This window comes from Diabrotica undecimpunctata, chromosome 4, assembly GCF_040954645.1.
Source record: "Diabrotica undecimpunctata isolate CICGRU chromosome 4, icDiaUnde3, whole genome shotgun sequence".
Lineage (NCBI taxonomy): Eukaryota > Metazoa > Arthropoda > Insecta > Coleoptera > Chrysomelidae > Diabrotica > Diabrotica undecimpunctata.
Genome location: NC_092806.1, coordinates 17,737,415 through 17,763,934, shown reverse-complemented (window position 1 = coordinate 17,763,934; position 26,520 = coordinate 17,737,415). Strand labels below are relative to the sequence as shown.

Below are 26,520 nucleotides of genomic sequence, written 5' to 3'. Positions count from 1 at the left end.
GGATTTTGTTATCTAATCTTAGTACTGAGTCTTCAAATTAATTTTTCCGACCACCATCCATTTTGTTTTTTTTTGCGTTGATTGTTAAGCCCTTTTCAGTGCATTCGTTGTTTACAGCATTCAACAGGGTTTGAAGATCTTCTAGACTCTCTGCCATTATTGCGGTGTCATCGGCGTATCTGATGTTGTTAATAATTTCACCACCAATCTTAACACCTTCGCGGCGATTATTTAACGCTATTTCAAAAACTGGTTCAGTGTAGGCATTAAACAACATCGGTGACATAACACATCCCTGTCTGACACCATGCTTAATAGAAACCTTAGCTGAAACCTCTTGGTCCACCTTAACACAAGCGGTCTGATTGTAGTAAAGATTTTTAAGCAACAGCAGTAAGTGAACACTTACTTTTAAAATTCATTCGCACAATCTTGGTATAAACAAAACATATAAACTGGAATATTTATTTGATACGCAGAATATCCCAAAAGAGGCTTCGATCAAAGAATTCCGACAAAATACGGATCTTGTGAAATATAAACAAAACTATAAAATGGTTTACATTAACTTCGGCGACGTAAAGATGAAATAGAAGAATTCAGTGTTTTAATACGTACGAATGAAAACAGAAATACACTAAGATTATTCTTTGATATTTTAACAAATACGAGGGGATTTCAATACATTTCAAAGTACAAATCAAAATTCAATTTAAAATACAAATTTCCTTCAAGGAAAATGCAAATGCTACAATGTTTCTTTTTCGCCAAGTTGAAGGAGTAAATATTAAGAAGAATGAAATAAAAATAGAAAGAGAAACAAAACATCAATAAAGATCAAGTGTGTATCTTTATCTCCGGAATAAAATTCATAGATTTTAAGACAACAAATCCTTTCAGTTGTTCGACCGGGAAATATTTGTGATTGTAAAAATTTAAATCGGATTTTATTCATCTGATCAAAATAATCATTCTTATCCAACAAGTTACGGTTAATTGCTATTTGAATTACTGGATGTAGATGTATAAGTATGATTAAATGTGCTGAATGGTCTCAATTCTCGACTAATCTAAGCCAGTTATAGCTGCAGATTATACCGACTATGGGTATTACAAATAAACCGTAGAATTGAATAAACCAGTAAATTTAATCAGGTCATTCGAGGACGATGAGTTGTACACTTATTGAAATTAATTACAGATACGGGAATAATGTAATAAATATTAATGGTATATTAGTGGGTACTAGCTACAATTAAACAATTGACAGCACTAATTCAGGATTGATTTAAATACCCCTATTAATATTTAACACCAATTATTCAGCGTTTAAGCGGGGGCATTAATCAACAAAACCAAGTTTGATCTTCATACTATTACTTTGTAGAATTGTTAAGCAAAAATCAATATAATTTTTAAAAAGATTCTGACGCTGTGTCCTTGTGGCATATCTAAGTTAAATATTAAAATAATAACTATTAAAATTCCTTCATATAGAACTTTTAGATGATACTAGTTATAAGTCAAGAGGAGGGGGTATTTTGATTGTCGTTAATGACTACATTAAGGGAACTGTGTTTAACCCTTGTACAAACCTATCGAACAACTTTTTCTTCTATGTTCATTTGGTAAAGGAAATTTTATAATTGGAGGGGTATACATTCCCCCAAAATCTGTAGAGCGAATATATTAACAACACTGCTTATCAGTCGAAAATTTATCTCAAATGCATAATCATCATAATACATATATATTCGGCGACTTCAATCTTCCTGAAGCTTAATGGGATAACATGAATCAGGTGTCCTGGTAAATTGTCCTAAAGGTTCACATGCATTGTACTTAGCTGAGTTTTATGATTTCTTCCAAATATTCCAAAAACTCTTAACCCGAAACATTGGTCTAACGGACCACAGCGAAAGGATAGTCTGCTAATGGCGGCAACAGTGTAGGCAGCATGCACTGTCCTTTTAAATACCTTCTTAATAGTGTAAAACAAGCATAGTTCTGCAGTATCGTAGTGATAGCTTTAGTGTTTACGTCGTAGTAACAGTAGTTTTCAAAACGTGTAGGTCTAGTAAGCCAGGTGTTTCGAATTGCAGTGTTTTTATGATAGGTCTAGGAGGCCACTTGTTACGGATTGTGTACTGATAAACAATAAGGTATTTCATATTTTTTGTATAATAAACATAATTACTCTAAAAATTTTTAATTTTGTAGTAATAATGGATAGAGCAGGACCTAGCGGAACTGGCCGTAATAAAAAATAAATCTGGCTGACCCAGATTTTGAAAAGAATATACAAAGATTACTACTTGCCGACGATCAAGATTTATATTTATCAGAGCAAGGGAGTGACGAGGACATGAGAGATTTTATAGATGATTCGGATGAAGATCCCGACTATGTAATTCGGCAAAGTGAACCCTCTAGCAGCGAAGAATCGAATTCAGATCACGAACTTTTGGAATTAGATGAACCGTCGAATGATTTACAATCCAGAATCGACTTTTTACAAGTAGAAGGGAATGTGAACATATTCAAAGGAAAAAATGGTTTTCAGTGGCAGGGAACGGAGCCTCCGAGAAATACAAGGACACGAATACATAAAATTGTCAGAGAATTACGAGGCCTAACAGCGGTAAGCAGGACTCTGGGAAATAGCCTTTCTAAATCAGATATTTAGAAGTTGTTGATTACTGATGAAATGTTGGAACAAATTGTAACATGGACAAACCAAAAAATATTATAATGAGAGAAAAGTTATCTGATTCGACTAATACATCATGCAGTTGTATGTAGCTTTTTAAGAGACCGCACACAACAAGTGAGAATAGGCTGTTTTAATTCAAATACAATTCATGTGATATCAGGAGTACCCCAAGAAGCTCACTGTTCACCCTTGTTATTTAATATGTTTGTGAACGATATATCAAAATGTTTTAAAAATTCCAATTTCATGATGTTAAAATTATTTAAATCCGTAGATTTAAATGATGATATAACTTTAATTCAAGAAGATTTAGACCAGTTGAGTATTTGGTGTGAGAAAAATATTCTGCATGTAAATGTTGCTAAATGCTGCTATATAAGTTTTTATAGAGGTTTTAAAAAATATGCTACTTCTTATACAATTAATAATAATGAATTGTCCTATGTCAAAAGAATAAAACACTTAGGAGTCATATTTGATGAACAGTTGCGTTTTGTACAATATATAAATGATATAACAGTTAATTCATTCAAATCTTTAGGCTTTATTATTTGGAACTGTCTGAGACTATCTGTTTGGGCTTTAAAAATGGTTTATTATGCTTTCGTCGTATCTAAAGTGAAATATGCATCTATTGTATGGTCTTAACAATATCAAGTTCATACTACTACATTAGAGAGATTGCAGAACAATTTTTTAAGATATTGTGCATATAAATTAAACATACGCATCTTTATTCATGATTATACAGATATTTTAAAAACACTCAACATGAATTTATTAAAAATCCGACGAGATAACTCTGATTCAGTATTTGTGTTTAAATTGATTGTATCACAAATACAGAATAAGCCAGTGAACATTAATGTAGTACAAGTGTATGCTCCAACTGCAGATAAATCAGCAGCTGAAATAGAACATTTTTATGAACAACTCAAACAACTTCTACAATACACAAGAAAGAAAAAAATTACTATAATATTGGGTGATTTAAATGCAAATATAGGAAAAGGCCAAGTTGACAATATAATAGTTGATTATGGTTTAGGAATAAGGAATGCTGAAGGAGACAGATTGGCTCAATTTTGTCAAGAAGAAAACCTGACGATTATGAACACAAATGATTTCGATAACCACCCCGTAGACTATATACCTGGAGGTCATCACAGGATAATCAACAAAATTGCATTAGAAATCAGATCGATTTTATTCTAACACATCTAAGATTTAGAAATTCTATTGTAAGCGTTAAGACTTTTCATGGAGCAGATGTCCCCTCAGACCATAATCTCCTTGTCTCAAAAATGAAACTGAGGGTAAAAAAGATAATAAAATCCAAAAGTTCTAAGGTGAATGCTCAGTTAGTCAAGATAAATGAAATCCGTGCTGATACTTCAACTCGTATCAATCAAGAAATAAAGAAATTAACATCAGAAATGAAAAACACTGAGAATGTGAACATTATGTGGAGCAAAATCAAAGATTCTGTTATAAAAACCTAGAAATAAAGAAGGCAAAAAACAAAAAACTTGGATGACTCAAGAAATACTGGAAATCATGGAACAAAGAAGAAAATATAGAAACAAAAACCCAAATAAGTTCAGAGAAAAACATAAGAGTTATTTACGCAAGCACTTAAAAACTGTACAAAAGGGATCAAGATAAATGGTAAAAATATAAATAACGTCCGTTATGCTGACGATACAGTCATTATCGCTGAAAGTGAGACAGACCTGCAGACGTTACTAAACACAATTTGTGATAATGGGGAACAGTTTGGTTTAACGATAAATATAAAGAAAACAAAAACCATGGTTATCAGTAAGAGGGGCAAAGTCATGTCAAGGATCCAGATAAAAAATAAAGATAATAAGCAAGTGGACAAAATAAAATACTTAGAAGTCTGGAATACGGAAGATCTAAATCCGAAATCAAAAATTCGCTCAAGAATAGAGCAATCTAGACCAGCCTTTTTAAAGATAAGGACATTTCTGAGTAACCAAAGACCAATCTGTACTTATGTGTAATACCTTCTTAAGGAATATAATATAACCTTTCGAGACTGGCTAAATGACGAAAGTCTATGCCACAAAAAAAAGACTTAATCTGCAAGTCCGATATCGGATAGTAAAATGTTATATCCACTCTATTCTTCTTTATGGTGTCGAAGCCTGGACTGTTAATGTCGACTTAATGAGAAAACTGGAAGCTTTTGAGACGTGGCTTTTTAGCAGAATTTTGAAGATACCATGGACCGATCATATTACGAACGAAATGGTGTTGCACAGAATGGGAAGAGACAGAGAATTTTTGACCACCATTAAAAGGCGAAAGACAGCATATTTGGGGCACATACTTAGAAATAATAAGTACGAGTTGTTGCAGCTAATTATGAAGGGTAAAATCGAAGGAAAACGGGGTCCTGGTAGACGACAAATATCCTGGCTGAAAAACATTCTCTACTGGACCGGGCTAAACACACAGACGCTCTTAAGAAAAGCAGAAGATAGAGACGAATTTGCAATGATTATAGCCAACCTTCATTGGTGGAGACGGCACTAGAAAAAGAAGTTTAAATTGATAAATGGTTTAATTTGGTGTCCTGAACTTCTCCAATCTATTAGCTTATAATATGTTCCCTCCAGAAGTATCAGATATGTTAATCTGTTTTATATACCTTTTCTCCGTACAAATTATGGTATGCACTCACCCATTGACCGAATGAAAAAAGCTTGACAAGTTATAGTTACCTTTTTGTTTATTTTAATTCATCTTGTTTCGTATATAATTAATATTTTGTTTTATTTATAATTATGATTTTAATTTCACTTAGTTTGCAAACAATTACAGAGATTGATTTTTATACTGTATGTTAACATATATTTTTTATTGTTTATGGGGGTAATCCAGTTTCATCATCATCCAGCCTCAAGAGTCCACTGCTGAACATAGGCCTCTTCCTCATGTTTCCACCCCCGTCTATCTTGCGCCGCTCTCATCCAGTTTTTATTGAGTCTTCTTAAATCGTCAGTCCATCTTGTAGGTGGTCGACCGACGCTTCTCTTGTCTTCTCTTGGCCTCCATTCCAATAACCTCTTTGTTCATCGCCCATCTGTCATTCTGGCTATGTGTCCTGCCCATCTCCATTTTAGTCTGGCTATTTTCTCGATGATGTCAGTCACTCCGGTTTTTCTCCTGATGTCTTCGTTGGTTATTCTGTCTCGCAGAGTTATTCCTAACATAGACCGCTCCATTCTTCTCTGCGTGACTCTCAGTTTGGTAGCTGCTGCTTTTGTTAAGGTAAGTGTTTCTGCTCCGTACGTCAAGACTGGGAGGACGCACTGATCAAATACCTTTCTCTTTAGGCATGTGGGCAGCTCACTTTTAAAAGTTTCTCTCAGTTTTCCAAATGCTGCCCACCCAAGGCCGATTCTTCTCTTCAGTTCATGAGTCTGGTTATCCCTGCCAATAATAATTTCATGTCCCAGGTATTTATATCTATCTACGAGTTCTATTTCTTTCCCACCAATACTGATGTTCTGGTTGGGTACCAAATTGGTCATGATTTTTGTTTCCGAGATATTTATATTTAAACCTACACTTTCTGTAGCCACAACGAGTTCCTGTACCATCTCTCTTGCCATACCTAGATCTTCAGCTATTATAAGTATATCATCGGCAAAACGTAAGTTGTTTAGATATTCTCCATCTATTTTTATTCCCTTTGCCATCCAATCCAAATTCTTAAAAGCATGTTCTAGCACCGTATTAAAAAGTTTAGGTGACATTGGGTCTCCTTGTCAAACCCCCCGTTCTATTTTTATGCGATTACTGTTAGTATGTAATCTGACAGTGGTTGTTGCCTGCAGGTATATTTTGTATAATAATTTAGTATATCTATAATCTAGCCTGCATTCTTTAAGCGCCTGTAATATTTTGCTTAGCTCAACTGTGTCAAAGGCTTTGTGAAAATCGATAAATATTAGAACTAGAGGTTTATTGTATTCCACTGCTTTCTCTATTAGGGTTTTTATACTTTGTAGATGGTCATTTGTTCCGTAACTTTTTCGGAATCCTGCCTGTTCCCTTGGTTGATAAGTCTCTAATTTTCTTTCCATTCATTTCCATTTCCATGGAATGGAAATCCAGTTTATTAATAAATAAATTTAAAAATATTATATTTACATGGAAATTAACTCTAATTGATTGGAATTAAAATTACATTTTGCCTAATAATTTAACGTTTCGATTTCCACTCTGGAAATCTTTTAAAACAAAGATTGTTTTAAAATAGTGAACTGTTATTATAACCAAGTTGATTCAAAATAATAGATGATTTAACTCGATCTTATAGGCACATAGACATGATTTTAGGTGACAATTCTGAGGGCGTTGTTTATACCCTTAGGATTATGTCAAATTCTGAAATTTTACGTGTTTATGTATTATGTGTTTATGCATTATATGTTAATATATTGTGTGTTTCATATGTATTATGAATTGTACTTTTAATTGCAGCTTAACCCCATATAACAATAGTATTCAATATAATTTTTGTTCAGTTATCTTTTAACTTTCATAAATATTTTTTGGAAGCCCTAACGAAATAGCAAATGAAAATGTAAATGAAATTAAAAGCCGCACCTGGTGTTTACATTAGAAGGGTGTCGAAAAATAGCAATGAGAGTCCAATTTTGATCGTTTTCCACAAACCGAATGTTACAGTTTCAAGTAAGGTCCAGGAAAATAAAATACAACAATTACCATTTTTTAATATAATATTTTTTTTAATAAAAAAGTAAAAATAATATAGACCAATTACATAAATGCATAAAATATTTAAGAATGGAGACCGATTCTGATCTATTTTATTGCCCAACAGAATGAAAATAAAAAAAATCCGTGTGGGTGAAGTAATAACAAAATTTAAATATTTTTGATGCCCTAATTTCAAAAAGTCTTTCTTTTGTCGTAGCTGCTCTAGTTTCTTTTAGATTTCATAGTTTTAATAAAAGACAAAATAAGAAAATATGTTTACAGGTCAAAACCAAAAGTTTGCAGGTAAAATTAATATGACATTAACCAGAGGTTTTTTGTTATATGTTTGGCCAATATATTTTAAAAGAAAACAGAAATATCTCTTTCCCAAATTATAAAAATAGCTGATCTGTCCTATTTTGGCATCTACTTGGGAGACCAGAATAAATATTGGGATAATACAAATCCGTAAAGCCTACTACGAGTCAATCAATAACTGAATGACCTTGATAGTGACCGGAAACTATTCAAGTAGGCTTCTGAATTACTTGCCTCCAGATTAAAAGTTTGTCTTATATATCGAGGTACGAATATAACATTTTATCATAAAAAGGTTAGGGATTTGCAACAACAATATTTATATTAAGTTCTGACTCCTCTGAAACCAATAGGTTCCAATGCTGAAAATCACCCCCATATATTTGCATTGTTGATCGAAATATCGATTTTATTTTGCTTAGGTTAGCAAAAGTTGTCACAAGTAGAACACTTGTTACAGGAATTGTTGTAAATTTCTGTAACTCCAGTGTTTAACCAACTAAATTCCATTAGTTGATAAAACACTGGAAGCATAAGTTTTCTTTTAAGCTAAGACATCCAATCGAGCTAGTCAAGCTAGCTTTTTCTTGTTTTTAAAAGTATAAGTCCAGCTTCTAACTTTGAAGAATTCAAATCAAAATATTCTAAGGTGTATTATAAATCTTGATTTTCTAGTTCATTTATGTTTAACGATAAGATTTTGCCTACTGAACAAATTATGCTCTTGATTCTTTGTCAAATTTTTCGTTTAATGAAAAGCGGATAACATACAAAGAGTTTGACTTCCTTTTTATCGATGACTGTAAATGCATTGCCAGCATTATTATTTAATGTAGTAGAAACTACGTTTTCTGAGGGCAGGAATGTCAATTTGAAGCCTATCACAAATATCTTTAACTTTAGAATAATTAATTATCAAATATAGATGATTCGATCCTTAATTCTTTCAAAGCAAGTATTAAGTTTGAAACTTCTTTTAAAGCTTAACAAATATATATATATATATATATATATATATATATATATATATATATATTTATATAATTTATATATATATATATATATATATATATATATATATATAATATATATATATATATATATATATATATATATATATATATATATATATATATATATATATATATATATATTTCCAAAGACACAATATAACCAAAGGATTTTATTTGATGTAGTATCCCTTTCCATCAACTGTCTCTTCAATGGCTTCTACAATTGCTTCAAGTTGATTTTTAATCAGAGCAACTGCCTTAGCACGACAAGCTCAACGTATTTCAGATAAAGAATTAAAAGATTTTAACTAGAATAAACTAATTGTTAGTTACGTGTTACACCAAAAAATCGAAAACCTTTGGATATTAAATATGATTACCAAGTGGATACCAATGCAAAGTAAAGTAACAAGCATACCAATTAATATACAAAATTTTAATATTTTTCTCTTTACATCTTTTCTGTAAATCAGTAAAGTTTTCTGACAACGCTCTGTAGCTTTATTTTATGATGAAAATCCACTAGAAATAAACGCAGTCTTTATCAGTCCAGGATTAGTACTGTCGTTTATGCAAAAACATCTGTACAAAAAACAGAAAGTTGCATTTTTTGTTGGACGATATTCCAACCATTTGAAGTTGGAATACTAAGTGGGTAAAAACGACCGACGTCTAATGTTTTTCACCTTGTCTGTTATTTTGGCTGAAAACTGTTCTAGTTGTGGTTGGTAAGGACCTGCTACTATTCTAGAAGATCTTTCTAATTTTTCTTTTGGTAATTATAAGCAAGGTTCATTTTGTCCTTGTTCCATATCTTTTTTAACTTGTATACGCCTGTCTAATGGAGATATATGATTATAAAACACTAAATCATAAATAAATCGACAATAAAAACATTTAAAATTATAAATATTCGAGATGGCCCGTATTAGGTATAGTAAGTTAATTTTACTAATCAGATGAATAATCTATTAAAAAAATAATTATGAAAACAATAAAAAACGATGGAAAAGCTAAAACAAAAACGAATGGGGCCCTATATATAGTGTTATTAATTTTAATTAAATTGTTTTTAATAAAAATAAATAATATTCACCTTAAAAAATAAAAAAAATTAATAAAAGTCCTCTGGTAAATGCATACAGCTTTTTGAAATGTTATGATTTCCACTGCTTGGACATTGTAAACGCATATTGATATTTTGGATCACTGATCACAAACACAGAGGACCCTACAGAAGAAGACAAAATATATGTGACTTAACAAAGGAGATATGATCAAAATATGAAAAGACCCCACAACTGAGATAATCGTCATCTAATGAGGACACACACACACATACAGTATGGAAAGACTTATCATCCAGAACGTAGAAGGCTGAAGACAACGAGCAATATTCCTAAAAAAATAAGTTTATTAAATCACAGAAATCTGTAAAAGATTAATGCATGAATTAGGAGAAATGATCAGGGACAGCAATCTATGGATATGGACCATTCACGACAACACAACGGACACTAAACTACTCCTGAGGATCAATACTAGAAAGGATAAGCCCCTTTTCTCTCCGAAAAACCAATATTTATTTGTCCCGTATAATAAGTTCGCTTAATATTGTTCTGAAGCTATTTTCTTGTGGCATTTTAAATTAATTACTATTTAAATGGGAATAAGCCAAAATTAAAAGTTAAAATACGTTTATTGACGTTTCAATTTCCACTTCGGAAATCGTTCTCAAAATACAAACATTAGTAAATTAAACAAATTTTGTTTTTTGTTACTTAGTGAAAAATTCTTCTAATAATTTAATTTTATCTGACTCATCTATATTGACAATTCAGACATACCTTATACATTTTAAAGTAGACGACTTTAAAATGATATTGCCAATATTGTTGAGTTGCGTTCCTGGGACGACTTTACTTATAAGATAGTTCATTCGATTACATGAAATCAACTTTAACTTGAGAATATCCGTCAGAAAAGATCATAACATGTAATTCGTCTTTAAAAAGACAAAAACATGCCATGATGACAGTAAAATTCTCCTGTTAGTGATTCCATAGTAAATTATGAGGGAAAAACCAGGAAAAAACCTCATAATACTATCCCGACATGGTAAGTATTTGATCGTGCATTTAGTTTACCTTCAATAAACACCAAACTCCGATTTTATATGTTTGTTATTTAAAAAACATAAATGATGTCTTCTCTATATCTTACTGACTTACCAATACTGGTATTTTCCTTTTAATAACTTCCTCTTTCAATATGGGTAACCAAATCCTACTATATTCTGCCGAGGAATTCACGACACAATTGGTCTCATTTAGCATAATTAAAGCCACTTCTTTGATTTTTCTCTTTTTACCATCCGTTTCTTTTAGGACTATATTTGAATCATTCCATTGAACCCTATGTTCATTACTAACCTATGTAACCAAACCTAACAATGAACAAGAAAGGACAAAGAATTGCATTTATAAAATACCTTGTGAATGCGATCAGTTTTATTTAGGTGAAACATCAAGACCATTAAATCTTAGAATAAGTGAACATCAATCCTATATTAAAAATAGAGAATTTGATAGATCTCAAATATGTAAACACGCATGGGATAATGTGGCTTTAATTGTGGCTTATTCCCATTTAAATAGTAATTAATAAGTTCGCTGTCACACAAATGCTTGCCGCGAAATTTGGCGGGGGACACAATTTTTTTGATCTGTCTAGATCAACAGCATTTACGAGTGGAACTGTGCAAGCGACTCTAATATTAAATTAAAATACAACAGAGTTTCAAAAGTCTTTGGGTAGATTAATAAAGCACCTTATTATGTCACCAATAAAGTCATATGTAAAGACATAAGTCATAAGTTTTGCTCTAAAAGAAATAAAAGAGTGTTGTGGTATCTATCCAAATCATTTAGTATTTCCTTTTAATTCTATTGTGGTAAAATGACCGAGCATCAATTAAAAAGCGAGAGAACTTAAGATATATGTTGTATAGATTTCGTTTTAATAAGTAAATGTACTAGAATATAAGAAAGTCGTTGTAAATGTTAATATTAGTCAAATTTAATTAGGTAAATTATGACTTTATTCTTATTGAGATTAAAATGGTTTAACTCTTTTTAAATATTTTAAAATATTTAATTTTTTAAAAGAATTATCACTGATATTGCCAGTGATATCTAACAAACGTTGACCAAGCCCAATTTAGAAAAGTCTTAACTAGTCCGTAGATAAGTATTTGTCTTCAAATGGTTACTAAATAAAACGGATAATAGTGAAATGTAATCGACTATAAATAATTGACAAGAATTGCTTAAAGCTCAACCTATAGACTACTGCGTTATAAGCAGTAGTCTATAGGTTGTTTGCGGTATCAGTTACTATTTTAAAAAATACAAAATAAAATTATTAAAGGAAAAATTAAATATCTATCAGAATATCTAGTAAAAATAAAATAACTGAATTTTTAGTTTAACAACTGATGAAAATCTTATCTAAGAAAACATTTAACACTTCAGTGGCTTTCGTTAAAATTGTATCTCGATATAGATACGCCTCATTCTGAAATCTGATCTAATAACCAAGCATATAATTATTCTAGTCTCCACTAAATCGTTGATCCATACAATTACATGTATCTCAATCCATTACGTAATTGACTAGTTTGTAAATTATGTAACATCCATATTATTAGCATATACAAGCATTCACCAACTTAACAACAAATACGAAACTCATTTTAGTGCAATTTAGGAGCTTATTATGGTTTACAGAAATGTCACTGCTTAATTGAACCATTAAAATATCTCCAAAATGCTACTGATTAAAGATAGCAATGTTATTGACACAGTTTAGTACTTACATTTACACAACATAAAAATGGTCATAAATAATTATACCAACAGTTTTAGAGCTGCAAATAAGCTAATTTGGTCCAACTTACCTATGCAAAACTGCACTCAGAAAAAAAGCTATGGACTTTTAAAGTTACAAAATAAAACCGAATTTTTTACTATTACTCCAAAACGGTTTAAAACTTTTTTATGACCATTTATATTGTGTGTTCTATGCATGCATGTTCAATAAAACCAAAGTAGCTAACTACTTTTTTGTTGATTTTTCTAGATGTTTAGAGGGCGTCTCTAACAACAGTAAACAATGGGTACAACGAATAAAAAATTAATAAAAGTTAAATCAAAAACTGCACAAGAAAGCTGAAATTAGTATTTTCACCATTAGAGAAAAAATCCAGAACCTTCCGCTCGATTATATATACAGGCAAATATTAACAAAAATAGCCAAACACATAAAAAAGAAAAGAATAACACCAGCTTTAGAACAACTTAAGCAAATATAATAAAAACAACAAGAGCCAAAATAAAAAGCACTGACACAGTGGTGTATACAAACTTAAATGTGCAGACTTCCCAAATATTTACATCGGTCAAACTGGTAGAACTTTTAACAAACATATAGCAGAACATAAAAGGGCTTTCAATAATAGAAAAACGGATACCATATACGCACTTCACCCTCTAGATCATAATTATTCTTTAATTGATGTATTTCAAATTCTTCACATCCAAAATAAAGGCCTTAAGCTATTTCTCTTAGAATCTATAGAAATTAACAAATTAAAACACACAGACATAATTCTGAATGACCAAATTGAGACAAACAGTTCTTACTCCTCAACCTATTTCGTTAAAGACTATAAAGTGTAAACACATACCAAAAATAGGATCACTTGATTAAGGCACTCTGCCGAAACAGCTGTAGTGATAAGATTTTATAATAAATTTTTGTGAAAGCTTTGAAAAAAAAAGTTTTCAGTGTTTTATTGTTATATAATTGTTAAGACACTGACGTTATACAATCATGATTAAAAGTGAAACGAGGACAAAATGTTTACTGGGAGGGGTCCCTTTGCTAGACAAAACCACGTGATTAGTATTTCTAGGGTCACTGCACAACCCTTAGACCATAAAACAGAACTATCTTTCCTTGTCAAAGGCATAACCCATAGACAATTGGCTTAACGACACAACTCATTTTCAATGTTTTGGAGATTTTTCTTAAATTTGGCAAACGCGCATCTGTCGACATTTAATACATCACTGCTGCCTTGTACTAAATGACACGTGAACTAATTTTCCCATCTAATAGTTACAGGCGAACTAATTTCTCACTACCAAAATGACAACTTGTTACGATAATATCAACAAAATCCTTATAATATCAATCTAGTTTGCAGATTTTAATTGTAATTTTATCTTTAGGTACAGTTAATTTAAAAATAACGACAGTATAGATAATGAAGGTTTGCTTAAAATGAAGCGCTTTAGATAGTTAATCATTTAGCGTAGTTATTTTGTACCTAAGTTCAAAAATTATTGGACTATACCAAATTTTAGGCAGCTTACCTAAGTAAGTTATGACACGGATGGAAATTTACTGCTTTCTTTGGAAATTTTAACTAGATATCATTAAAATTTAGAAAGTTTACAGTTCACGTACATAATCATAAGTTGAAGATTTGTTTTGAACTAGTGACGATAACTCTACCTTAAAAGTATATAAATTTTAACATTGTGACATACCACCTTAACATCAAAAACAAAAATTTTAAAATCTATCCTTTTCTTAAAATATTTATATTTAGAAGTAGGACATTATTACAGTTTAAAAAATAATGACTATAAAAACGTCTTTCTATACAATCAGTCTATGGCAATTGAAAATTATCCTACCTTAAACTGCCAACAGGGGGCGTAGCATACGGAACTCCCAGGAATGCTTCCACCGACGGATGCATATGGATGATGATGCCTCTCAACGGTCCGTACTTTGTCTTAACGATGCGCGTGCTGTATTTGTGCACCAGAAAAGATACACTCTCGGATTCTTCGACGAAGACTATGATGATGATTATCCACATTGCATAAAAGATTTCGGTAACTGATTTTACTTTTCTCAACGAAAGCGTATCGATTATGCACATGACGTGACTAACGACATCTAGGCTACATTTTCGTATCTACCTCATTTTCAATCTGGAACAAAAGAAATTGATTTAATATCTCAATAACGATGCAGTGGTTTAATTTAAGCCATTTTATCAAAAACGACCATAAAACGAGTTGATTTAATGAACGATTTTTTATTAAGTGAATTTGTTTCAATTTGAGTCAAATTTGAATAAAAATTTCTCTTGGATTGTGTTTAATACCGATTTATGAATAGCTAATTTTTGGACTGCTGGTCAAGATAAGTACGCGCATCTCGTTCGCGCAGATGTAATCAGCCATGTTTTAAACGGAACCAGTGCTGTTTAACTGATTTACGACAACCATAGACATAATATGCAATATTTTATGTCGTCGTACTTTTAGTTGAACAATAGATTAAATTAGACATGGTATAATATTCAGAAAAATGTAATCATAATTATACTGAGAATTTTTGGGATTATATTGATTAAATAACCAAAAACATTTGATATTATTAATAATATAAATTTTTCAAAATAACTGTTTAAATTTAATACTGCACAGGATAATAATTTTATTTCAATAGATTAGTCAATCGTACGGCACTGATACGGGAATACTTTAAATTTCAATGACAGTTCAGTGTTGGGCAAAATTGTTTACAGTATTGCCGCTTTTATAGAGTAAGAATTTTGTTTATATTTTGATTTCTTACACAATTTGATTCAGAATATATTATATATTAATAAATTGTTTTTAAATACATAATAAACTTAGCTTAATAGCTAAAAAAACTAATTATTGTTGTGTATTGTGATTGTACTATGCCAAAATCAACTGAATAGTCTTTAAAAAGCTGATAATAGCTAATAAGCTTTAATAGACCGTTTTGAACAAGAAATAATGGCTGGACGTTTTTACTATTAAATGCCCTAAAAGAGGTAAGTTAAAGAATTCAGAATACATAATTTTGTATTAAAATGTCTTCTTATGTATTTTAGTGTGATGCAGAAAACTAAAAGACAAACTAATACAGAAGAGTTGAATGTTAGTGGTATTCGTGATGTTATTTACGATATGTACAAAACAAGTAATGACTTTGACAAATTAGCAAATGTTGACAGAATGATTGTGTATAAGAAATGTTTATTAAATCATAATGTTTTATTTGTAGAAAAACATGTAATTTTAAAATTATTAAGAGACAAGTTTGTTAAGAAGCAGATGATCGATGGTTCCATTACATCATTATGGAGGTTATTAAACGAATTGGGTTTCATTGGATGACAAAAAGATTCTCCAAGGGATAGAGTTATGGAACTGCCTAATATTGCTGTAAAGAGGACTTTATTTTAAAAAATTATATTGCAGAGAAATTTTTGTTTAAGTTTGTTTTTTTTTTATGGGACATGGATCCTCCAAAATGGAACAATATATCATTCATGATAAAATGAAGAGAAAAGAAGTGTCAGAACCGCAAAAGTGTTTATAAAATCTTTCAGTTTTTTTGCTCACTTTACTACATTTTAAAAATCCAATTGGCTAGTGTATTGTATTCTTAACTAGGTAGTTGACAATGTAAAAATTCCTTACTTATTGACTATTCTGATGTTTTGGCAACGCTGTGTGATTCTGATATTTATTATCCAGGGAAACAGGAGATAATCTCTCTCCTGTTGCCGACTAGAATGTAGCTTCGACTATTTTTTAAATAATTTTAAACTGTTTATCCTTGTTTTTGTAGTGTTATGGTACAATTTTATGTTTAGTTTTATGTTTACTACATTCTGCGATTGTTGGATAGCCCAAATTTGACGAAATTCCCCTGAAGATGCTCTAGGAGGCGAAAGTACTTGGGCAAGATTTAATTAATAATGCTGTCCTCGATATCTGCCTTTCATTTTATCAAAGTTCATTTATTTGAGCATTAGGACCCATAAGTTAGGACGTAACCTTACCAAAATCGGAAAACTTTCTCCTTCCTGCTTCTTCCAGAATAAAGAACCAAAAGTGAGTTTAAAATCAAACCCTCTTTGGTCTTCACACGATCTGGAGTTGGTGAACAGTGATTCCAGTTCAAGTTCTCAGGACACACGGATTCAAAGTTCTTTTCCAAATGAACTGACTCTATATCTGCAACAGCCTTTGCTGCCAAGATTAAGTGATCCGTTTTCATTCTGAGAGCAGAACAGAACCTGTATGCCAGGCTTGGCTTTTATAGCTAAAAAATACATGTCGTTGGTAGGAAGTTCGGTGGCATCAGAGAGACTGGTGTCATCATTGAATGATATTGTGTCAGATGAGAGAAGCCGCTTAACCGATCAACATATATATGAACGAGTTTTTCTCAATAGGCTTCATAAAAAATACTGGCCAACACAATGCTAAATTCATTTCATATAATATAACCTATTTGTAACCTTCTAACCTATACTTTTTTACTTTAAATATTAAAAGTGCGTTGTAAATGTAACTTTGTAACCTATTGGATTAAAAAAACTGAAAACCGGTTTTTTTGGCCGGTTATAACCGCCAGGTTAAACCGTAAGCAAAAAAAACCGGTATAACCGATAACCGGTGTTTTGTCAAAAACCGCCATCCCTACTTGGCAGAGGAAGGCGATGGATAGGGACGACTGGAGAGGAATTTTTGAGGAGGCTAGGACCCACACAGAGTTGTAAAGCCAGAATGATGATGAGTTTTTAACACTCTCAAAGGAATATTTAAGAAATAAGGGGCAGCCATTGGCTAAACATTAAAACATAATTTCTGAGTTGTAGATTAGTGTAGTTAAAAAACGAAAGTTCTGGGATCCACATTACAAAGTCCTTGTTTCCAGATTTCTGTTATAAAACAATTGTATCCCAGATTATTATATTAATAATTTGTTTATATAAAAACAGTAATGGTCGCGCCTCCTATTTCCATGACTGCAACGCTTTTATAACACACAGTTTGAATTTTTTAATATTTATTAATTAATTCGCATTAAAAAAATGAGGAGAATGCCTGAACAAGTTGTATATTTATACATTATTAAATTTTCTATTTTCCGCTAAAGTAAAAATGCCTCCAGATATTATAAAAATTTTAATGAAAATAAGTGGTATTTTATTATTATTTTAAGTTAATTTCAGTAAAATGGTGTGTAAGGTAGAGATAATAAAAAGTTAATTCCGAAAGAAACATGAAAATTACACTTAAGTCCCAACAAAAAACTTTTGTCTTTTTAAAGTTAATGTCGACCTCAAGTCAGCTTAAAAATGGAGCGAGAGAGGCGACTATCAATTTTAAAAAGTTCGTAAAAAAGACATTTTTAATATTACCGTAGAAAATGAAACAATGAAAGGTATGTAAATTATATATATTATAATTTTTATAAGTACTAAAAGGACTTGTTATTACTTTATTTATATAAAACATAAGTATTGATAAATCCACAATCTTCTTCTGTTCTTTATATTTAGTATTCACTCGTTTGTACCCTCGTTATTATATTATATTCTGATGTCTTCATTCTTTCGCTCTCTCAGCTCATTTCTCCACGGATTTCCACCGTTTAAAATACTCTTCCCGCCAGAGTATGTACGTTTTGTATTTGACCTCTCAAATCTCTCTTTAGGCCTTCATGGCTGAACAGTGTCATTTCTAATTTACATTTAATTGATTCATTACTGATTAATATTGTTTTGATTTTCTGAGAACAAAAATATATATATTACAGGATTCAACTTGTAAATACAATACATTTTGTAGATATCGCAGTATTCCCGTTCTCCTCCGCCAATCCTCCCGGTCCAAGGCATGCTCCTCCTCCAAATCTCTCGATTACATTGCTCTTTTAATTCCTTCATTTCATGAGCGTCGAGCTCTACCTCTTTTTCTTCTTTCAGGGGACTTCCATCTGTGAAGTTTTGGGGCCAAGGTTCATCAGGCATTCTCAATAGGTGTCCAAACCATTTTAAACTTCTTCTTTCTATTCTGTCAATGACCGTTTCTGTAGCATTCATGTTATTTCTTATAATATATTCGTTGGCCTTCTAGCCTTGATGTTCTAGCACTTCTTCTCAAATAATCCATTTCAACTGCCAACAATCTTCTCTTCAGATTTGCATTAATTGTCCATACTTCGAAGCCATAACAAAGAACTGATTCAACCATGGTCTGCCCTATTCTTTTTTTGTTCCTTTTGGAAAATTTGCGATCCCACAATCAGGAGTTCAGGCATCCTACAATTTTACGTCCCTGATTAATTTGGTGTTTAATTTCGGTTCCTCCCAAGCCGTTCTTATCAATGAGTGAACCTAAATATTTAAATACTTCCACTTGTTTGATTTATATGTCCTCGTTTATCAACACTTCAAACCTTGCATCTGAATTGATAACTAAATATTGTGTTTTCTTAATGCTGACTTGTAACCCCCATTTTGCATATTCTCTGTATAGACGCTTTATCATAAATTCTAGATCATAAGAATCTTAAGCTAGGACGACTTCTTCTTCTTAAAGTTCCATCTCCTGTCGGAAGTTGGATATCATAACGGCTATGGTCACTTTGTTGGCTGCTGCTCTGAAAAGTTGTAGTGAACTACAGTTAAACCATTCTCTAAGGTTCCTCAGCCAGGAGATGCGTCTTCTTCCTATGCTTTTTCTTCCTTGGATCCTTCCTTGCATAATAATTCTCAGCAGCCCATATTTTTCTCCTCTAGTTATGTGACCCAAATACTCTAGTTTTCTTCTTTTTATGCTGTTCATAATTTCTAACTCCTTATTTAGACGTCGTAGTACCTCAGTATTGGTAATCCGTTGAACCCACTGAATTTTTAATATTCTTCTGTAACACCACATTTCGAATGCTTCTTTTAGGACGACTTGGTTATCCGTAAGGTTCAGGGAGAACAGTACGTAATTTCCTATGGCACAATTCCCATTCCCTGGCAGTGGTTTTACTTTTATTGGCTCTGATAGTCTATTTCCAAGTTTAATGACGAGTTGTAAAGCTTGCCATAATTTAAGTCTTGGAACTCTATCACACGCCTTTTCTAGGCCATCGAAGGCTAGATGTACTTCGGTATCAACCGCTATTCTTTTTTCTATTAATTGTTTTCTAATAATAGCTGTAGAGTATAAACAAGTTATCAGTGAAAGATCTACCAGGCATAAATCCACGATGGTCTTCGCTAATTAGATGTCATACATCATATTGTATTTTTATATTTATTATCTTTCCAAACAATCTCCCGAAAGTAGGTAGGACACTTAATCCTCTGTAGGAATTAGGATCTTCTCGATTACCCTTTTTAAAGATGGACACTTAATGAGCGGTTTTTCATTCAGATGGTACTTTAATTTGTTAGCAGCATTGATTCATTAGAAAAGTTATTCGTTCTATTAGGAGTGGACCTGCTGCTTTAAGTAACTTTACAGCTATATTGACAGGTCCTGGAGATCGCTAGTTTTTCATTTAAATTAACGCAGTACGGACCTCGTTGTTAGTAGTATTAATGTTACTATTTTTTTGTCTCTCTATACTGTATTCCTCTCCCATACATTCCAATCCGGACTCTTGGAGTAAATTTTGTTAGTGATTTTCCCACTTTTCTATAGGAATTAAGTTGCTTAAGGAGTTATGGGTGTTTTTCTTTAAATTGCCAGATGTTTTATTTCTAGCCATTCCTTATATCCAACAGATGTCGATCATGGACTTTATAATAATGAGACAGAAATCAAAATTTAAGTGCCAAGACTGCAGAGTAAAAAAAGGATCTAATTGTGGGACAGAGCACTACTTTCTTTTAGCTAATTTTTCGTGCCCCTTTAAACAATACTACAAACAGAACACCGAAAGTGAGAGAAATAATACTACACAGTACAAAACGGAGAGATATAAATTGCACCTTTTATTCCAACCAAGTATTAAACATCTTTTTCAATCTAGATTATAAAAGGAACTAAATGAGATGGAAAGAAATATAGATGTAAAACAAGAATACAACAACCTCAAAACGATAATAAAAAAAATTGCTTATGAAGTATTAGGAACAGAGATTAACGACAAAAAACACCACGAACCACCATGTATGACAGAAATCGTAGAAGAATAATACAAAAATAATGGGCATAAACACCTTCAAAGAACCAACGGAAATGAAAATGGCTAAAAGCTATCAGATATAAATGATTAGGCAGTCATAGTGATAAAAAGCAAATAGCTATGAAATTAAAATTGACTCGACTCAAATTGACTCAAAACTGGAGAAACATATTTTCACTCCTTTAACTATTTAACATTTTTCGATTAGTATCCATCATTTCTTTTATTTGAACTTATACAAAAACTACATTTTTTTTAAATACAGTATATTCAATTCATAATTTAAAGTTAATTAGAGTTCCGGTTAAACTTTCAAACTTTTAAGTTTTCCACTGCAAATAGGAAACAACTTTTCTCATTAAGAATCTAATCGCTAACTCATTAAGAATTACACAGTGGCTTTGAATCACGGTGAAAAACAAAATACAGCTTTTTCCAGGTTGGTAAAAGTGGTAAACAACAACAAAAAGCTTTTCACCAAAAAATCGTGTAGTTGAACACAAAGTAAATTTAAAATGAGAAACGTATCTTGATCATTTGATTATACATATAAAAAAAGGGAATTCGATAAAGCGACATAAATAAAGAACATTCGTCTTTGTTTTTTGTAAGGTATATCGAATGACAAAAAAAAATATTTTAGCTTTTTTATGACACTCAAAAGTTTAATAAATCTTTCCGACTTAAGCGGTGTACCATCTTCTACTGCTTCCTTTTTCTACTCGCACAGACAAATAAAAATTTTAATACATATGTTGTATTAGATTTCAAATTGGGACCCTTCGAAATTAAAGTTCCGGTGAAAAGAAATAATTTTTTTAGGAAAGTATCGGTTTAGGTATACAGAATCATTGTTTAAACATTGATTAATAAAAATTACATTTCACGTTTGTTTTTGACATTTGGATTTCTACTCCAGAAATCGGGTTTAAAAAAATTATTTTAAAATACAGAAGTATTATAAAAGGCAGTTTGTTTATCGTAGGTCTTCAACCATTTTCTCATTCTTAAATAATCATATTAATTTGGCGTTTGTTCCATTATAGACTTAGCTATAATCCTCTTAAAGGGTTCTGGAAAAGTAGACACATAAATTCATGAAATTTATAATTAAGGACGAACCTTTTGTTAAGGTATAAACAAATAAATATTTCTAAGCTTTTATCTTAAATTTTTTTATTAAGTTTTTCTATCCAATTTTTTCGAATATTCAACCTGCTTTTGAGATAATTAGATAAATATAAAGCAGGTTATTTTGAAGTGTTGTGTCAACAAGTTTTATTTAGTTTATCGTTAACAACGTTAACGATAAATATATTTTTTTCTGTATATCATCATTTGTCTTTATATTTGTAGCATTTTTGTTCCAGTCTGTGTGAAGTTTTAATTCACGTATTTCGAATTCAAGTCTTTGTAGGGTTTTAATTTGCATTAAAATCGCCGAAGATAAACGCTATAGTGTCTCTTCCAATAGAACAAACAAAATTTAGCAAGGTTCTAAAACTTCATTCCCATTTTCCCATACTTTCCCATTTAATCCCATATAAACATATTATTTAAAACAAAATTTATATGTTCCAATATTTTATTGTTCCAGTACTATCAATTATCTTTTAACCCATCTGAGAGTCAAATAAAATCTTTTGGCCTTCGAAAGTATAAGCTTTTGTGTTTTTGTTTTTGAGAAATCGATTAGGACTTTCTTAACATTTTCACCTGCTTACTTATGGTAGTGAAAGTGGATCAGTATTTGTAATTCATTGACTTGTTCACTGAAAATCAGTTCCTACAGTCATTCTTTATTAAAAGAACCAATCAGACTATTGGAACAGAACAATTCGTCAAAATATTGCTGGATAGCCTAACTGAAATGCCCCTGAAGATGCTCTAGGAGCGAAAGTACTTGGGCAAGATTTTTTAAAAACTGTGCTCGATATCTGCCTTTTATTTGATTAAAGTTCATAAGCGGTAGGATGCTTGCCTCGCATGCCGGTGGTCTGGAGTTCGAATCATAGCGCCGGCAAGAACAACTAGACATTTTTAAAAATGTCTATAGGCCCCAGGTCGACTCAGCCTGAATAAAATGAGTACCTTGGGTAAAACCAGGGGTAATAATAGGCGGTTGAAGCGTAGCACTGGCCATGTTACCTTCCTTGTATACCGTAGGCCCTAGATATAGCAGACTACCCTGCTATACTCCCAAAACCGCGAGCGGTATAAAACGGGAGACTATTATATAATAAAACAACGAAAAATATTCTTAATCTTTTTGCGTCTCTGAGATTGATAATTTAAACATTTTCGAGTCTGTTTATAATAATTATAATTGCTCTTTCGATGGATCTTTGTTCCGCCTAGATATTTACGCTGGAACTTAACAATAATCTCTCCACTTAGGTTGGTGGGAAAGTGTATGCTGACAAAAGAATGATTTTGGGAGAATGGGATCACTCCTCAATGGATCGGCAGCGAGAGCAGTCGATTTCATTGTTGAAGTCATGAAGAATTTTGTCATCGGGAATTCGATAGTGTATCAGTCGAAAAACAGCTTGGGGTCTAAACGGGAAAAATCGCTCTCGTAGAGTTTGAAAAACCGGCAAATTCTCGCTTATTTCGATGAGTTTTAGTTAGAAGGAGGTGATTTAATCTTGAAATGCTATGTGACAGTTTTTATAAAGTGAGACAATTACCAGTTTGTGGCTGTATTCCGTGTCAAGGGATCTGATAACAGCGTTTCTGAATGCTAAGTGAGTCTACATGGTTTTGAGTAAAAAATAAGTAGCCGGGTTTGAATAATACATATTGTTATCATTTGGGATAATCTGAAGCACAGTTTAAGGTTTGACCTATCTTAACATTTGGCAAGCTTTCATTGACAACAACCAATGAAACAAAGTAGTTTTATTAATTTTTCCCAAATAAACATTTTTTTAATATACTAAGATTTGCTCTCATTTCACTATAAAGGTTTATAAATAAATAAAAACAAAAAGAGAAATCAAACGATTTCTACCTGGCGAAACCGAACTAAAATTTTTACCACTGTGCTTTCTAAAACTTGCAACGCAAACAGCTTGATAAATTACTCGGCAAGGGAATCTAAAATTGCATTCCACATGCCGTTCATCATGGTCAAAATTCGTAGTGAATTTAGTTTCTAATAAAACATAATGACGGTATTAGATTTTTGTTTCGATACAGGCTAGCGACAAGCCGCGTATACGCATTTCGACCTCTTTAGGTCTCCTCAGAACGGTACAGCCACTGCTTTGAACCAAAACAAAAATATTTCCCGTCCTAGACAATAGTTATAAAAATAACTATATACGGACGTAACTACGCCATCTAAAAACAAAAAGAGAAATCAAACAATTTCTACCTGGCGAAACAGAATTCAAATTTTTACCACTGTGCTTTATATCTGTGCGAAATACGTATAAGCGGCTTGTCACTGCCGTGTATCAAAACAAAAATTTAATATCGTCATTATGTTTGAAATAAATACAAGTTTTAGTGATTAGCTAATTGTCATATTTTAGTTTTCTTTTAAATAAAATTAATCTTGATAATTAATTAATAATTCAGAAATATTTTTGTGAGTTTATCATAAAAGCCAATTTTTATCATTAATGAAAAATGTATATTTTTACTTAGAAAAATTTTAACAAAAAATACAAAAACACTGCAAACAAACACAATTGTAATTGTGTCCCTCACAAGCTAGAATTGATTTTAAGTGACCATAGAACATGAAGATGGACAAATCTTGGGAAGTTTCGGGCTTTGGATTATCCTGGATGACAACAAACTGCAATCTTCATAACCCGGGATCTCAAACGCCCCTGCTTAAAATCACGTGGATGTCTCAAATTGTTGTAACGCTGCTCTACAAATCACCCACATAGGGCACAACATAACAAAACGGTGATTAACTCAACAAATTCACCTTTCAACAAAAAAAAAGCTGGCTTTTTCACTGCTTACTAACCAATTTCCGATGACAAAAAAAAAAAATGTATGTAAAAATGTCAGTTTGATTAGCTAGGTTATGAGCCTAATGATATTGCAGTGGGATCTTAGACTAGTACAAATATAAGAGTATTAATGAGTTGATTTATGAAAATCAAACGCATTTATTCTTCCTGTATTAAATTTGAACCTAAAGTCACTTTTTGATGTATGAACGTGTACTCATTCACAAAAGAGTTATTTAATGCACCAGTTGAATAAATAACTACTATTTCATATCTAATATTTCTATTGAATTGGTCTAGAGTTTAGTGCAGCAATGTATTATATTCTAGCGCTCATATATCATCGAATATATCGTTCTCCAACCGTTCTATTTTAAATTTACGACACAGTAGGCGCTGCCATACAAATTATTACTTATCGTTTGTAACTATTTTCGTGGAAAACATTTGAGAAAATATCGTTATTAAATACCTTATATATAGACTAACAACTGTATGTACGAACGATATAAAAATAAAATACTATAAACTACTCATTTTAACACATTCAATATACTAAAACATAATTAATCTGACTTCATAAATATTTATTATTAACTATTAACTTAAATTATGTCCTCTAATTTTGGCATTATTTGTATCAATGAATGCAACATACATTGTGTTGTTCTTTCCTCATTTTAACTGCCCTACATTAATTGTAATAGTTGTACTGTTTTACAGTTGACTTTGTCTTTAAAATTTGTTTTTCGATATTAAACAAGCAAGAATGTTCAATTAAAAAAATTGTAGTAAGACCAAATAGCATAGAAGCTAATAGAGTATGAAATGGCGGAAGAGCTAAGAATATTACGTTGGAACGCAAATGGCCACTTGCAACATCAGCAAGAGATACTGTTTACCTTAAAAAACCAAAAAATCAACAAAAGGACAATAGTAGTAAAAAATAATCTAATTCACTTCGAAAGAGAAAGTATAGAGGCTGAAGCCATCCAGGCGCTAGTATAAGTAATACAGACATGAATTATATTGTTACAAATATAATACTCTTCGCAATTAATTCTACGTATTGCGTTTAGGACAGTAAACAGAACGAAACGCAATTATCAAGATTCGAAGTTTATGCCTGAGAAAATTTTATTTCTCTTGAGTGTCAAATAATCGAGAAGTCTCCTTAATAACGGAATTAATCAATGTCCTGACATTATGTTGAAATGTGTTTACACAGCAAAATAAAGACACACCACATGAATCAACAACTGAATTAGCAGATTGTCGCAACTGCATAACGAAGCAAAGATTTTCATTATAATACCCTAAAAAACTAAAAACTCAGTCAAAGGAAGAACTGCAATACAAAGCAAACGTTTAACTTGCATGATATGGAACAGGAATTATAATACAACCCAATAAATTGAAAACAATTTGTGCTTGAGGAATAACGAATTTCAAATGTTTTTGATGCTCTGATTTCGGAAGTGACTTCTTTTTCAAAGTAGTTTTTTTTTGAATCGATGGTATAATTTTACCTTTGCTCGAAAATATATACACAAATGCACCTGAAAATCACCAGACGGACTTACAGTATCTATTGTAGACTCAGGACACCAATCCAATATAATAAACGTTCGCACCAGAAGAGGAG

General features: G+C 31.7%; 1 protein-coding gene across 2 annotated transcripts in view; it reads right to left on the bottom strand.

Annotated features, from left to right (window-relative positions):
- Positions 1-26,520, bottom strand: part of LOC140439250 (neuroligin-1-like) — a 397,801-nt gene that overhangs the window by 205,356 nt on the left and 165,925 nt on the right. For both annotated transcript variants that reach the window (XM_072529050.1, XM_072529051.1), the window contains exon 2: positions 14,568-14,870. In XM_072529050.1, the coding sequence (XP_072385151.1) occupies positions 14,568-14,818 (251 nt within the window). In that variant the 5' untranslated portion in view covers positions 14,819-14,870. The remainder of the gene's footprint in view (positions 1-14,567; positions 14,871-26,520) is intronic.